The sequence below is a fragment of the Neopsephotus bourkii genome, unplaced genomic scaffold, assembly GCF_033783945.1.
Source record: "Neopsephotus bourkii isolate Nb327-2 ecotype Australia unplaced genomic scaffold, CSIRO-AGI_Nbou_v1 NB_1493, whole genome shotgun sequence".
NCBI lineage: Eukaryota > Metazoa > Chordata > Aves > Psittaciformes > Psittacidae > Neopsephotus > Neopsephotus bourkii.
Window position 1 is genome coordinate 1,070,567 of NW_026901969.1, and position 15,085 is coordinate 1,085,651.

General features: G+C 35.7%; 1 protein-coding gene across 1 annotated transcript in view; it reads left to right on the forward strand.

Annotated features, from left to right (window-relative positions):
• CEP290 (centrosomal protein 290) overlaps positions 1 to 14,788 on the forward strand; it is a 48,176-nt gene extending 33,388 nt beyond the window's left edge. The window contains exons 40-52 of the mRNA XM_061369350.1: positions 409 to 554; positions 1,986 to 2,141; positions 2,761 to 2,884; positions 5,112 to 5,246; positions 5,526 to 5,612; positions 7,257 to 7,421; positions 7,765 to 7,887; positions 8,182 to 8,342; positions 10,961 to 11,102; positions 12,448 to 12,521; positions 12,673 to 12,776; positions 13,607 to 13,710; positions 13,985 to 14,788. Coding sequence (XP_061225334.1) covers positions 409 to 554; positions 1,986 to 2,141; positions 2,761 to 2,884; positions 5,112 to 5,246; positions 5,526 to 5,612; positions 7,257 to 7,421; positions 7,765 to 7,887; positions 8,182 to 8,342; positions 10,961 to 11,102; positions 12,448 to 12,521; positions 12,673 to 12,776; positions 13,607 to 13,710; positions 13,985 to 14,173 — 1,710 coding nt within the window. The 3' untranslated portion in view covers positions 14,174 to 14,788. The remainder of the gene's footprint in view (positions 1 to 408; positions 555 to 1,985; positions 2,142 to 2,760; positions 2,885 to 5,111; positions 5,247 to 5,525; positions 5,613 to 7,256; positions 7,422 to 7,764; positions 7,888 to 8,181; positions 8,343 to 10,960; positions 11,103 to 12,447; positions 12,522 to 12,672; positions 12,777 to 13,606; positions 13,711 to 13,984) is intronic.
• Positions 14,789 to 15,085: the final 297 nt, after the last annotated feature.

Genomic DNA, 15,085 nt, shown 5'->3' on the forward strand with positions numbered 1-15,085 from the left:
ATAGGTACAGGTTTTATCTGATGTATAATTTACAGCTACTGAATTGTAAGTAGAGATTCCATTTCTCATAGGAAAAAATACACTAAGATAACCAGTTGTACAGCTGTGCAGGAAGGGCATATAAAATCCTGGTGAGCTGCAGATCTGCTGTAAATTGGCATAGAAAAACACTTCTTTAATCTGTCACTTTACTAACATGTAATTCTGAGTAAAAGGATACATTGAACTACACCAGTCACCACAGCATACTGCTATTTACCTTTTGATAGATGAGGTTAATAATATGTGCCTGCTATGGCTTCATGTTTTAAACTGATAAATGAAGAATATACCATTTTTAGCTTTTTAACATTTTTGCTTTAAGAAAAAAAAAAAAAGAAATACATAATTTGATTATGTTCCTCACAGACATCCAAGGAGGAAATACTTAAATGGGAAGAAAATAAAAAATGGCAAATCAGAACAGAAGGATTGCGGAACAAGCTAAGGGAAAAGGAAAAAGAAGCAGATGCTTTAGTCAAACAGTTGAATACATTGAAGGAAATTTACACCAAGTGAGTTGGTTTTATAGACTGTTACGAAATTATGACATAAGGGAAATCCAAGTGTTTGTCACATAAAAATTGGAACAGTTCATAATGTTTATAAGATTGATGTATAGAATTTGACATTGCTATTGAGATTAAAAGGATTAGTTACTTTTTAAGAAGCAGGATATTATTCTAGTACCTTTTCCCTTGTGGAAGCCAAAACCTTTATTAGAAGAAACTGTCCATGAATAAAACTAAAGTCCATCAAAAGGAGAGTGACCAGCAGGTCGAAGGAGATGATCCCGCCCCTTTACTCTGCTCTCGTGAGACTTCAATTAGAGTATTGTGTGCAGTTCTGGTGTCCTCAACATAGGACATGGAACTGTTGGAACAAGTCCAGAGGAGGGCCACAAGGATGATCAGGGGACTGGAGCACCTTCCGTATGAAGACAGGCTGAGAAAGTTGGGGCTGTTCAGCCTGGAGAAGAGAAGGCTGTGTGGAGACCTCATAGCAGCCTTCCAGTATTTGAAGGGGGCATATAGGGATGCTGGGGAGGTACTCTTTATTAGGGACTGTAGTGATAGGACAAGGGGTAATGGGTTAAAACTTAAACAGGAGGAGTTTAGATTGGATATAAGGAAGAAGTTCTTCACTGTGAGGGTGGTGAGGCACTGGAATAGGTTGCCCAGGTTGGTTGTGAATGCTCCATACCTGCCGGTGTTCAAGGCCAGCCTGGACAGAGTCTTGGGTAATATGGTTTAGTGTGAGGTGTCCCTGCCCATGGCAGGGGGGCTGGAACTTGATGATCTTAAGGTCCTTTCCAACCCTAACTATTCTATGATTCCATGGTTATGCTTCTTGCATGTAATATTCTGTTCTGCCCGTGAAACAAAAACAGCTTTATGAAGAGAGGCTGTTTCTTAGATTAGTAGGGTTGGACACTGCTACTGCTATGTGTAGTGCTACTGCAGTACTTACGGTTCTACGATTATGAGTTGGAAGCCTTTAAAAAAAATTACACGTGCAAACTCTCCGCAAATGTTATGTTTACTTCAGTACAGTAGTGGCAGGGATTTACTGATAAAAGATGCAGAAGAGACCAGAAACTGTCATGGTTATTGTAGCTCTTGTTAGGTTTGGTTTGAAACTGCTTCAAGATGGCATTTATTCTCCGCAGTCTTGTATGAATTTCACATAAAAGATGGGCAAAGCAGCAAGTGGTTTATGATATGCATGAGACTGACTTAATGTTCATTGCTTCTTCCATGTTTGGTTTTGGAGTGGTTTTTTTCGTGAAGCTGTACTGTCTATAAGATAACCTTATTAAGCAGACAAGGGGGTGTGGTTCAGTGAGCAAATATGTTGCAAATGTGGATTCTTTGAGGCAGAAAATACATTCTCCTAAAGCAAATGTTATCCAATAACGTTTTAAATGTAGTTACTGGATGTTGCAGGACTGAAAAAGAGAAAATTACTTTACAGAAGAAACTGAAAACTACTGGTGTCACTGTTGACCGTGTTGTTGGAGTAAGAGCCTTAGAGACTGAAAAGGGACTGGAAGAACTAAGAAAACGGAATCTAGATTTAGAAAATGAAGTTGCTCACATGAGGTGAGAGGCATTACAAAAGAATCTATGAAAACTAAAAAATCTACATGAGAAAAAATATCTGTGGAAGGAGGTAGTCTGTGTTAGACCAACTGATTCACTAAGGGCAAGAAATAATTGATGGGAATTTCAAAAATCTTTCTTTGCGTCTCTGATGAGCAAACTTAAAATCTACTTTGGAGCAAATGTGCATGTTCAGAAAATATGCAGCATTGGTTCATTATTCTAAACAGGTAAATAATATGAAAAATATCTGGTTTGTATTGTGGAAAATTACAATTACAGTTTAGAGGGTTTGAAAGTTATGGGAACTGCTAAGTTGCAGTTACGGACTGTATTCTTTTTCAGTGTTTCAACTATCACAGTGGATAGTGGACCTGAGTAATAAAAGCTGTACGCACCTCAAAAGAGCAGATTCCTTTTGCCAAAGTACTTACTTTTGATTCATGGGGATTATTTGAAATAGTGTATACGGCTAGCATTGCTTTAGAATAACTAGCCCAGTAATCCTAGAAAATCCAATCTAGAAATCCAGAAGTTCATGGGGATTTTTACTTTAAGGGCTGATTTTCTGCATTAATGACCATTTGTTTATTTTGGCTTGATTCTTTTTTTGATGTAGAACACAGCAAGCAATCCCACGAGATTCTGTTGTAGAAGAATTACATTTCAAAAATCAGTACCTCCAGGAAAAGCTTCATGCTTTGCAGAAACAATATTCAAGACAGGCGTATTCTAGACCATCAGTAAGTTAATATTGTAACCATATTACCTAGAAGAATTGCACCTATTTAACAAAAATATTTGCTATCCATTTGGTATTCTGTGTCATTTAGCTGTTTTTATTTAAAATTATAGCATTCTAGAATAGGATGTGAAATGCTTAGTTTTTAGCGTTTTATAAAACACAACAAAACAACCCCATCCCCAGACCCCAAAACTTACAGTTTCTGTGTTCTACATTTAGAAGTTGAAATATTCAGCATCCTAGCATATGTGGAGAAATAAGGGATATGTATTTTTTAAATATGTGAGTCTGCAACTGAGAGACTATTTTCATGTTCCATATTGATTGAAAATTTGGGATACAGAGTTTGGGGAAGTACTGAGGTGCATTTCAGTTACGCGTTTTTGTTGTGTTTTGATTTTTACAAGGTTCATTATATTGCAAATATTGCATTATTAGGGTACTGTAGTCTTCAAGAAGTAGCTTTACCAGTACATTCTAGGTTTCTTTATTTCCTGATTTGTTTTATTGTCTTCTGCTTTCTTTCATGCTTCATTCTATCTTCAACTTACATCAGAGTACAGGTGACCAAACTAAACTGTCCGAGTCTGTTCCTGTCAGTATCAGTAAACAAAAGTATTTGAATCCCCTTCAAAAGCAATCTGTTGCAAGTAGGAATGAAATCAAACATCTGGCTAATCACAGCATTACTAATAACAATGAAATAGATAAGGAAGCAGACATGCAAACATGCATCATACCTAATGAAGGGCATGAGGCTACTACGGATGCAAGCACAGAAGCGTCTCCTGAACAGCATCCCGAAGATAGTGGGAAATGCAAGGGCACAGATATTTCTAGGGAAGGGTTGAAAAACAAAAATACAGATGAAGCTGATGAAGAGAACTGCAGTGAAAAAGGAGAAAATATAACCCAACCTGAAAATGGAAAACTTAATGAGGAATTTGAAGAGGAGAGGAAACAAGAAATACTCAAGCAATCAAATGCTGCTGGTGATGAAAGTGTAGAAGAGCCTGATACTAACAGAATGAGCTGCAATCTGTCTTATCCAGGGGAGCCTTCTAATCAGGCTAATGACTATGAAGCATTAAAAGTAAATGTGAATAATGAAGTGAATGAAGGCATTGCAGAGGATAAACATGAAACTTCCCAAAGTGGTACAGAGGGGCTTGAAACAACCGCAGAACTTTGTGAAATGCCTGAGGTCTGATATTCTAGCAGTCCACTAGCATTTCTTCTGTATAAATTATGTAGAAATAGAATTGTTTGATCTAGATAATGGAGTGCTTTCCTGTGCATCCTCTGCAGGGATATTAAAGTAGTCACCAATGGATCCATAAAGGAAACCTTAAACCTTACAGTTTAAGCTGTAAACCTTAGTTTACAGCTCTCGTGTAAACTACTGTCAACTCTAAAATTTTGGTACAGCAAGTTTGCAGATGACACTGGTGATACCCGCAGCTACTTGATGACCTTCATTCTTTAAAAGACTTACGATGTATTATTACATGCAGTAAGAAAAAAAAATGCTTTAATTAACCATATACTTTGTTCCTAGTATTATTATTGATTAATTGATAATATGGTTAATTAACTCCATAATTATATGAGCAAAACCTGCTGATTATCATACCATCAAAAACTTTCACTCTTTACTAGCCTGGTGTAATAATTTACATATACTTTTGATTTGAATTGGCAATGTAAGGCATGGAAAACACGCTTTATGTAACAGAAATTACTAGCCTCCCTAAATAAAGATTTAAGATTGTAGGAATTTAGAGACTAAAAACTAGTAATGTACTGTGCTTCCTGACTTGCTCTATGACCTGTTTAAGTGAAATTCCTTATGCTATATGTACTATTTAATAAATGTGTCAGAATATATCCTTAGAATTAGATGCTGTTCCTAGGTAGTGTCATAGCTTACTAAACTCAGTAGCTTTTCTGTCTTTTAGACTTTGACATTTATTTCTTCCCAGTAGTCTGAGAGTTAATTTTGGTTTCACAAAATTTTTACTGCTTTACACTGATTTGTAAACTTCCCTTAAAGGTTAAGCAGGTTTAGAAGATGTGAGAGAAGGAGTTAAAGTCAGAGCAAATTAGATCAAAATACAACTGTCATTTATTTTATTTCTGTGAAAAACAGTTCTCTGTTGCTTTTTATCAGCTACAACTGATACGATGACTAGTGCATTACCACTTTTTTTCCCTGTTTCCTCAAGACGTCAGGAATGGGATCAGATGATCAACACCAAAGAGAACAAGAAGTTATAAAGGAAAATTTAAGATTGTCATCTGAAAACATTGAACTAAGGTTCCAGCTAGAGCAAGCCAATAAAGATTTGCCAAGACTAAAGGTAACATCTTTTTACCTTTAGTCCCCTTTGCCCTGAATAAAGTAAGAGGATTGCTTAGAAAGAAATGTGTATCTTTCCTGTACATAATGTTAAGTTTTTTATGGTTTTATGGAAGATGAGAAGGTTGAATAGCTGGTAGAGATGATAAGAAGTGCCATTGCCATGGGAAATTGATTTCTCTTTACACGAGTTTTTTTTTAAGTAAACCAACCGTAATTTTGTTAATGTTCACCTCAGTTTGAAATCTAAATAACTTGCTTGTTACTTTGTTTTTTATAGGACCAAGTAGGTGACTTGAAAGAAATGTGTGAACTTCTCAAGAAAGAGAAAGCAGATGTTGAACGAAAGCTGGGCAGTGTTAGAGGCGTGAGTATTGTAACAGCTTTTTTCATCATAACTAAATAAAACCGAAATACAAAAAAAAAAGCAATGTTTTATTAAAGCTAAATTATTTGGAATCAACCAAAAGCAAAGAGGGATTCCCCTTACTTGTTTATTTTATTGCCAAAGTGTTAAAATAATCAATGAAATTCAGGTAATGGGACCATTAGAAGGACTAGAGCTACACTATTAAATAGTTGCACTGTCATGGCCTTATTTTGATTTTTGGATTAAAGTTATCTTCGGAATCATATTTGTACAAAAAAATAGGAGTTAAAGCCCTAATATTGAAAATTATATTAATGTATTTATGTAAGTGCATAATACCATTACAGCTTTTTTATTTAAAACAGGATTTTAATTTGATGCAGATGTTAGAAAGCCTAAGTTATTGTTAGTGTTTTGTTTGATGTATTATGCAAGATGATGAGATTAAATTTTACCTTCGCTCTTGTCAACTACTTTAATAGAGCAGTACTTCAGAAATCAGGAAAAAAATGCTTCAGCAGTTCCCAGTATCTCTCTTGCCACTAACTTGCCAAACTATTTGTATGACCTTTAAAAGGAAGCTGACAGTAAAATCTCTTCAGTGCCTTTGTAGCTCTTTCAGTATACAAGGACAATTGAGTACTACTTCTGGGTACCTGAAAAAGATTGTACAGTTCTCATTCTTCTACTTGTACTTTGCATGGACTGCTTGTGTATCTGCTTATCTCTTATACAGTGGTCATTTTTGGATAAGCAAATTCCGTTTATAGAAGTATTTCATGCATAGGGTCTGAGCAGATTCTAAGTCTTCCTCCCTTTTCAGGCACCAAGATCTGACAGGTTTTTCTTTAACTCCATTGTGTACCAACACAAACCTCCTAATCGCTAGTTATTTTAGAGAAGAAAGGTCATTTTTACTTCCAGAACTTTGCTGTGTATGTTTTACTCCAGGGACTAGAATTCTCCCTGATTTGCACAATACTGTGCTCGTTACCTCCATAGAAAGAAAAGGAGATACTTGGGCCCAGAACAAGAAACAGCTGAGGAAAGCAGTCACTACAAAGATGATGAGAAAATAAATGCATGTGAAGACCTTTTATGAACTTTCCTACCTCAGAAAGGAACATAGTGAAAGAAGAAAAATGAAGAAATTACAAGCTTCTCTCCCCCCCTTATTTATTTATTTATCACTCTGCAAGAATATATGCCTTGGGAAAAGGGAGATTTACTTATGCTTTAAGACGTAGTTATTCTTGTCACTTTAATCCAGCAGTTGTTTTTTTCCTTCAGACAGTATTAGCATTGAAGCAGTTGCATGGTCTGTTGGATAAGGGAATTGCTCTACAAGAAAGCTAAAAAATAAAGTAGTACTTTAATGTATTTTGCTGATGTTTCAGTCTAGTTCATAAGCACAGCAGATTTTGAGACTAACTGCAGCTTTCTTAACACAGAAAATGAAGGAATTGCTGTCTTTGAGGAGCTAAGTATGCAAGAAACTTCAGGGTTCAACTCACACCAAAATATAACATCTTTTTTATAAGTAGACGTTGCAGTGGGGAAATAAGTGATAAGATTTGGAGTATCTCAGAATGTTAAGATGAACTGTTTACTTCCTTTGACTTTTTTCTTTCCTCTCTATAGGCTGGTAGAAGTGGAAAGACAGTTGCAGAATTGGAAAAAACAATTGGTTTGATGAAAAAGGTTGTAGAGAGAGTCCAAAGAGAAAATGAGGATCTGAAAAAAACTCCAGCTGTGGTTTCTAATGAGAAATTACTTGGTCTTGAACAGGAAAATGAGAAGCTAAAGGTACTGATATCTCTCCAGCAACTATATTCAGATAGCCAGTTGGCATGCAAGTTAGTAAGAAAATGGAACAGCAAGCCTGTTACTGGTATTGATTGGCAGAAAAGTGGTTTAAAAATACCAAATATGAAAGCTGTAGAATAGAAAAGCAGAACTTCATTGTAGTATAACATACTGCATCTTTTATGTAATGGCACTCTGTGCCTTAAGGATATATTTAAATACACGATTAAATGTTATGTTCATTGTGCTAGGTAGCTGTCACTATGCCATACTTTAAAAATGGAGATCTGAAATTTTCTACTAAGCAATGTGTATGTATTTTAAGAAACTGTTTGATATTTAGTCTGAAATGGAAAAGATGAAACTTCATGTGGGGGACCAGCTGGGTATGCATCATGACTCTAAAACCAAAGGAATGGAAAAAGTCATTACTGAAAACGAGAGGCTGCGTAAAGAACTGAAAAAGGTATGATTTCCATTAGTTACTGGTTGTAGTAAGTATATTTTTATATATACTTCTTAATGGTTGATATGGACACTTTTCTAAGAACTGATATTGCTATGATAGAATTTTTAATTATACATGGAGGAGAGACATCCAGGGAGCAGCCAAAGACAGAATTTGGAAGTTATAGCAGTAGCGATCTTGTAGGTAGTTTTCCTCTAAATCAGCACTGACCCTATCTCACCGTCACTTCAGATAATCCTCAGCTTTGTTAGGTTAAGTATTCCATAAACTTTTGTTTTTATTGAAAAATAGGAAGCTGACAATGGAGAGAAGCTACGAATAGCAAAGAATAACTTGGAGATATTAAATGAGAAGTTAACAGTACAGCTGGAGGAAACCATTAAGAGGCTAAATTTGGCTGAGAGCCAAATTGACGGCGCTGACAGCAAAAGCTGGAAGTCCACTGTAACAAGGTAGGAATTGAGAATGAAGTAAGGAAGATAATTTCTCTTTAGATATTAGCAAACAAATTAGGCTTGAATTTTCATAATTTCTTTCTTCTTTTGAAGATAGTTTAGTATTATCAGTATTTTATTTTCTGATTATATATCAGTATGTAGAATCAGTATAAAGGTCAAGCAGAGACTGAGTGTCCTTAAATACTGGCCTGTCAGCTGCTTCTACAGAGTAGCCAGTTACTTATCTCGCTTCTTCAGATTAGCTGTAGGCTTGTGGATAGTTTTGGTAAAAGAAGTATTTTTTGTTTCTTGCTGGTTAAGTGTATTGTATTTGTGCTTTGTGGAATGTCAGCGTTTTTTGCTGAGCTTAGAAATTTTCCAGTACCTTACCGCATGGATCGCAATCTAAAACAAAAACTGTAAGTCAGGAACCTGCTTTTTCCAGCTTGGCTGGATTTGAATCTAGGTTTTAACCATGTGAATGTGCAGAGGTTGTGTTAGGAAACACACTGGATTTCTATATTCCTTGGGGCATATAGGCATAGCTGATGCTCCCTTGTCTGTGTTCTGAAGGCTAATTGCAGTCAACCAGCTAGTTCTGTTATCTGTAGAAGGGAGAAAAACTGACAGACTGGCACTGGATTGTCTTTTTCAATATATTATTTGAAGTGTGTAAACCACCATTTCCAGATTTTTAGACAGAACTCAGACTTTGAAATCAGCATCAAAAATCATGTTTTGTTTGGTATTAAATGTCTGTAACTCTTTACCAGTCAAGTTATCTGAAAATTACCTATCACTTGTTTTAAAGTAATTATTTTGGCAAACAGTCACCCCCAGACGATTATTGTTAACACCCTTTGTCAGTTATGAGCTGCAAAGATGCTAGTTATATGTCATGCTAGAGTGATACGGAATAAACATAGAAGATACATTCACATGAAATACACCTGTGTGTGGATTCATCAAAGTAGAAGAGGAATGAGAATTTTACTTCTCTTGAGGCAAGAATTTTTAACTGGATATTATCTCATGTACTGCTGTAACTCAGAAAAGGACATGAAAACAAAACAATGCATGTGCCATTAAAATAAATGAACAGCCTGTGTCCTGCATAAGGATGGAAGGGAGCAAATCTGGGGAAGAAGTACTTAGTCATGGATGATGTCAGGATGACATAAGATGACATGTTGCAAAAGTACTCTTTAATAGTTGTAAACGGAAGTGGAAGATATCTGCAAAACCAGAACCTCTGACAGCCACATTATTAGGGCAGAAAATCAGCTGGACAGGAGAGGCTTGTCTGATTTCATCCTAGGTCATAACAGTGTTGAACAATCTTTCTGCTGATGCCCAGTCTTGTAGTCCCACAGGATCCCTTGCAGGAGATTTAACGTGTCTCTGCCATACTGCTGAGCCATTTTACTTCACTGAGACTTCAGAAAGCTGTCTTCTTTTTTTTTTTTTTAAATTCCTAACCTTCCCCCTAACCATGTAGTGAGGTAAAATGTCCCTATGCAAGGTCAGTGACAGCCATATTTAGCATAAGGAAGGAAAGCAAAATTGGCTGCCAGGCACTGGAGGAGGAAGACAGGAACATGCAGTGAAGATGGTAGGCCCTTAGTAACTAGTGTATCAGCTCAGTGGTTTGAATTTAGTTTTTCTTCTAGCTCTCCACCTGTTTGAAAACATTTCTACTTAGTTCTGTTTAGCTGATATACATAGTTGTAGACAGGTAGGTAGGTATAAAATACATGGTTATGCTTAATTGTGCTTGTCTATTTCAAGTGGTGTGAATAAACTTTTATTTGTGTTTACTTTAAGATGATTTTAAAGTGACTGAGGTTAAGACATTACTAACCTAAAGGAACTCACCAGGGCACTTCAGCGTGCAGTCCACCCCACCAGCAAATCTTACAAAGTATGGATGTTACAGTAGGTGTCTGAAGGGCAGACAGGGGGATGATCCAAGTGATCCTTTGGAAGGCTCTTCAGCAGGTAGCAAGATGTATATCATATCGGTATCTGAAAACCCACTTTAGACAGGAGATTGGACCTTGTGATCTCCAGAGGTACCTTCCAGCCAACATTTCAATGATTCTACAAAAACCTTTTTGTAGCCTTCTATGGCTCAAATCAAAACAGAATCCTCTTCCAACTACTGTTACTCCAGGGTAAACAGAAGCTCTTGCAGAATGTTTTGTCTTTGGAGACTTCATCTTCTGTATCTATATTACCCCTTTCTCAGTACATTAATTTATTTCAATCAATCAAAGATATGACACTGAAGTAAGACCCAACCCATGTGCATGCTGTATCAATAACAGATGTGCATGTTTTTAGCAGGAGGTAGTTTAGGGTTTACGTGTAATAGAATAAAAAGATTTCAGTCCCCCTTTAATAAAGTAGACACTAAGTAAGATCCACAAAGGTGTAACGCTTGCAAAAGCCTTTATTCTAAGATTAAAAATGCATTTTTCTTTATGCTTCTTCCAGCTCACTGAAGACCAATGCCCCAAACACATTTTAGAGTGTATTTTATGGCATTTTATCTCCTACAGATATTTTAGTCTCTATTTCTGCAAAAGTATTAGCTTCTGCTCTTATCTTTCTCTAAATAAAAATACTACCAGGATGCACGAAACGAAGGTAAAGGAAATGGAAATGCATATTGCTAAAAAAACCCAAAGCATTACTGACCTTAAACGGCTGCTGCAGGAAGCAACAGAACGTGAACAGAATGCTGATAAAAACTTACAAGATCTAAAAGAACAAGTGAGTAAAATTTAGCCAGATGCCTCTGAGAATAAACTGCTTATTATTAATTTCTAATTTCTATATGGGCAGAGTTTGGTTTGTTATTTTTCTCTGATTCATGCTTTTATGGTTTTTTTTCAGCCCTGGCTGCTGTAACTGAACATTTACATGTTTTAGCCATTAATGAGGTTTACTGCAGATTATCAACATATATTTCTGACTTGCAGTCTTAGGGGATTTTTTTTTCTATTGTATTCTTCATGTGTTTGTTCTTGGTTTGTTTGGGTCTTTTTTAATGATAGCTTCATTAATCACATCTAGGTACAGATGCTTCAAAATAAAATCTTTCTAGCTTGTTCCACTGCAGCGGTGAGTTTGCTGCAGGAACTTACCTATTCCAGGTCTTTTTTGGGGGACTGATTAACTCTGCCATCACAAAGGGTATGGATCTTCATGCCTATGACCAATATGGCCTCTGAATATGCAGTCCCTAGTAAGTCATACAAATATTATTTCACACATGGAAGAGTTGATAAATTTTAAACTCTGGTACCTTTGAAAAGATGTATCAAATTTTGGCTTTTAAGTACTCTGCAGATGTAGCCCTAGGACTATCCACCTAGATTAGCTTCCATCCTCTCATTTATTAATACGTGCAGAGTTTTGTTCCCCAGGCATCTTGTACTGGCCATTCTTGTTGTAACATATCAAACAACTTCCACTATAGGAAGTCATATATTTTCTGTAGGCAACTAAATGCATTCAATAAACAGAACTTGGAATAGAGCGCTATAAAAAAATTATTTTGTTAATTTGTGCTTGGTTTTCCTTTTCTAAAGTCATGATTATTAACAGGAAGTGTACAACAGCAGCAAAATTAACACATTTCATTATGTGATACTACTCTGGAGCAACACACTGCCCAGTTTCTTTTGTGTCTCAAATACTGATGAAGAGATTTGTCAAGGGGAGTTACAATAAAAAGAAACGAGATTGATTGTTGTTAAAAAAACAACAACAAACAAATCCTTACCATTTTAGTTAATAACAGAACAAACAGTTATCACTGGCAGTAGCCTTAGGAGAGTTCATAAATTGTCACTGCATTCAAATATATAGTCTCTGATTTTTTGCTCCTGCATCCTCTACTGAAAAGCACTTGAAGAGGCTACACCCTCTCTGTAGATAATTAGCTTTGTGAAAACTGTCAGTAGATGAACACTCTGATAATCTAGTACTTGGTTATGTCCTCCGTATTATTTTCATCATTTTTCTAATTCAGTATCAAAGAGAACTCCATCTGAACTGTGTTATCTCTGGATACTGTTTCAAGAGTAAAACTTTCTTAATTTTTCTTTTAAAGATTGAGCTTCTCAAACAGTTTCCTGAAGGTACAAGGACAGAGCAAAGCCTTTTCAGGGAGCTTCAGCTTTTAAGGTAATGTACTCTTTAAATAACTAAATAAATAATTCAGCCAATATACATGAGAATAATCAGGAAATGGCCACTGCGATTTTTACTTATATATTTTCTATTCTAAAATATTTTAAGTTTTTAAAAATTATTCTAAAATTGTTTTATATTCCAGATTAACTAATAACCAATTAGAGAAAGACAAAGCAGAACTAGCTCAGCAGGTGGAAGAGTATAAGCACCACATGCACACATGTACAAGTGAAGTTTCTGCAGCTGGTAATTGTTTTCAATACTAAAATGATGATCCTCCTGTATTTGGGGCCTTAAGTAAAAATAGGTTAAAATGTATGTGCAAAATGGTAATAAACCTACAGAATTATCTGAATTATGTTAATTACAGAGTAGTGTAAACTGGAGCAAATTAAGGTCCTGGATTTTGGAGTGAGTTACACAAGGTTTTTATAGAGGTGTTAACCAATTGTGGAGATTTTTACTATCTTACGAACAAGAGGCTGTAATATTTGTCAGATTTCCCTTTCCGAGAAGATGTATAGTTCATCGCTTTGCTTTATAAACCTCAGAAGACTTCTTGTAAGGTGTCAGTCATTCATTGAAATCCTCTTGCTTACCCCTTTTGCCTTGGATTTGAAGCTGCCATAGAATTCTATTAATCTCTTCCCAGATACCAGCTCTGTGAATAGTTTAAGACTCCCAAGGGAAAAGCAGAGCACTATAGAGCACCACATTGCCATATGACTGGGAAAAGAAAAACTAACGCTTTTTGAAATTATGAATATAGTTAACAAGATCCTTACACTATGTTATTACCAAATTTCCTGCATTTTATTCAGAGAAACTGAATGCAGGATTGGCACTGGGAGCACTGCATTCAGTTATAGGAGCCAGACACACCCACTTAATTTGTATAAGAACTAAAGAAAAGCCCAAGTGACTTGAACTTTTGGTGGTTGTTGATCCCCATTGAGTTTACACACTCTTACAAATTGTTCAGATTTCAGAGGATGCAGAATTACTGTGACAAGATTATTTGTATCATTGTTTTTCATTACCTTAAATTTCGTAACAAATTGTCATTATTTTTGCAGGACAGAATGAAATTTTACAGAAGGATAAAAATGACAGGTTAATGGAAGTAGCTGACCTCCAGACACAGTTGAAAGCCTCTGAGTTGGAGAAACAGCAATTAAGGGTGAGTTGCAAATATCATCCTGGGCCAGACAATGAGACAGTGGTTATCTAGGAGGAGTTGTTTAATATCTAATGTTTAATGGCAAAATCAATTTCTTAGCATTATGTTTATGAAGCCCAGTTTGTTGTTAGTGAATGCGTTGTTCATGGGTAGATTTTTGTGTCTCTAGAGAACATGCTTATTATTATCATCTCATCATTTACCACTTAAGTTCTTGACATGTATTTCTCAAGTTCCAGATAAAGGTAGTGTATTCCTTCATTCTTTTTAATAGGAAGAAACAAAAAAGCTAAGAAGAGAACTAGAAAACTATGGCCCTTCCTTTTTTGAAGAAATTGAAGATCTGAAATATAACTACAATGAAGAAGTTAAAAAAAATATCATCTTAGAAGAGAAACTAAAGCAGCTTTCTGAAGAGTTTGGCATTCAAGGGGATAGTCCAGGCAATGTTTCTGTTGATTAAGCTAGTTTTTAGTGTCCTCAGTATGGATACAGTAAATAGATTCTGGGGCAATTTCATAATATTTATCTGGTTTTTATCTTGGAATAATACAAGTCTATTAAAGTTACAATAGTTTGGCACATACCTAAGAGCACAGAATTGGATTAGTCAACAGAATATGGTCAGTATTTGTATACATCAGTCAAAAATGAGTTTTACTTCTCCCAGCCCCTTTGCAATACTGTATGTTAATTTAGAACAGTAATTTGGGTAATACACAGGTGTTAAGTGAAGTTGAAACCTTGGACTTACCCTGTAAGTCAAGAAACTCTTAAAATGTACTAAGTCTGCCAAGTTCCAAATCACTAAAAACATGTAATTCATTCTGCTCTCTCGTGCTACGATCCTTAACTGTGGACTCAGGGTCAGTGTGCTGACTATCTGTTCTTACATCCCTGACTGTTTTTACCTCAAAATTTAGAAAATCCAAGAACAAAGAATTGAAAATAAAGTTATAGTAGTATTTCAACCAATCTAATGGTGTTTTGGTATTTAAATAACTTTTCATCTTGTATATTTTATATAGCTGGATGTATATTTTTACAGCACAGATAAAATAAAGCCAACTCAAAACAATCATGCACTCTCACCTTTATTATTTATATGTCATCTTTCTTAATATGCCCTTGATGAAGTTTCCTAATTGAGACGCAGTCTGAAAATGGGTGTTATTAAGCCAAGTCATGTCTCAAATTACTGAGGATCTCTAACATAGAAGTTTACTTTCTTTCACGCTTTTTGTCTCAAAATAGTAAACGTAGTTAAGTAGCATATAGCTTGAGTAGGTTTTTGAGTAATAGTATAATGCTGCAGCTTACCAATTAAGAAATACCAATGAAAAGTTTCCCACCAAAAGAAACTGTTACAACTCAG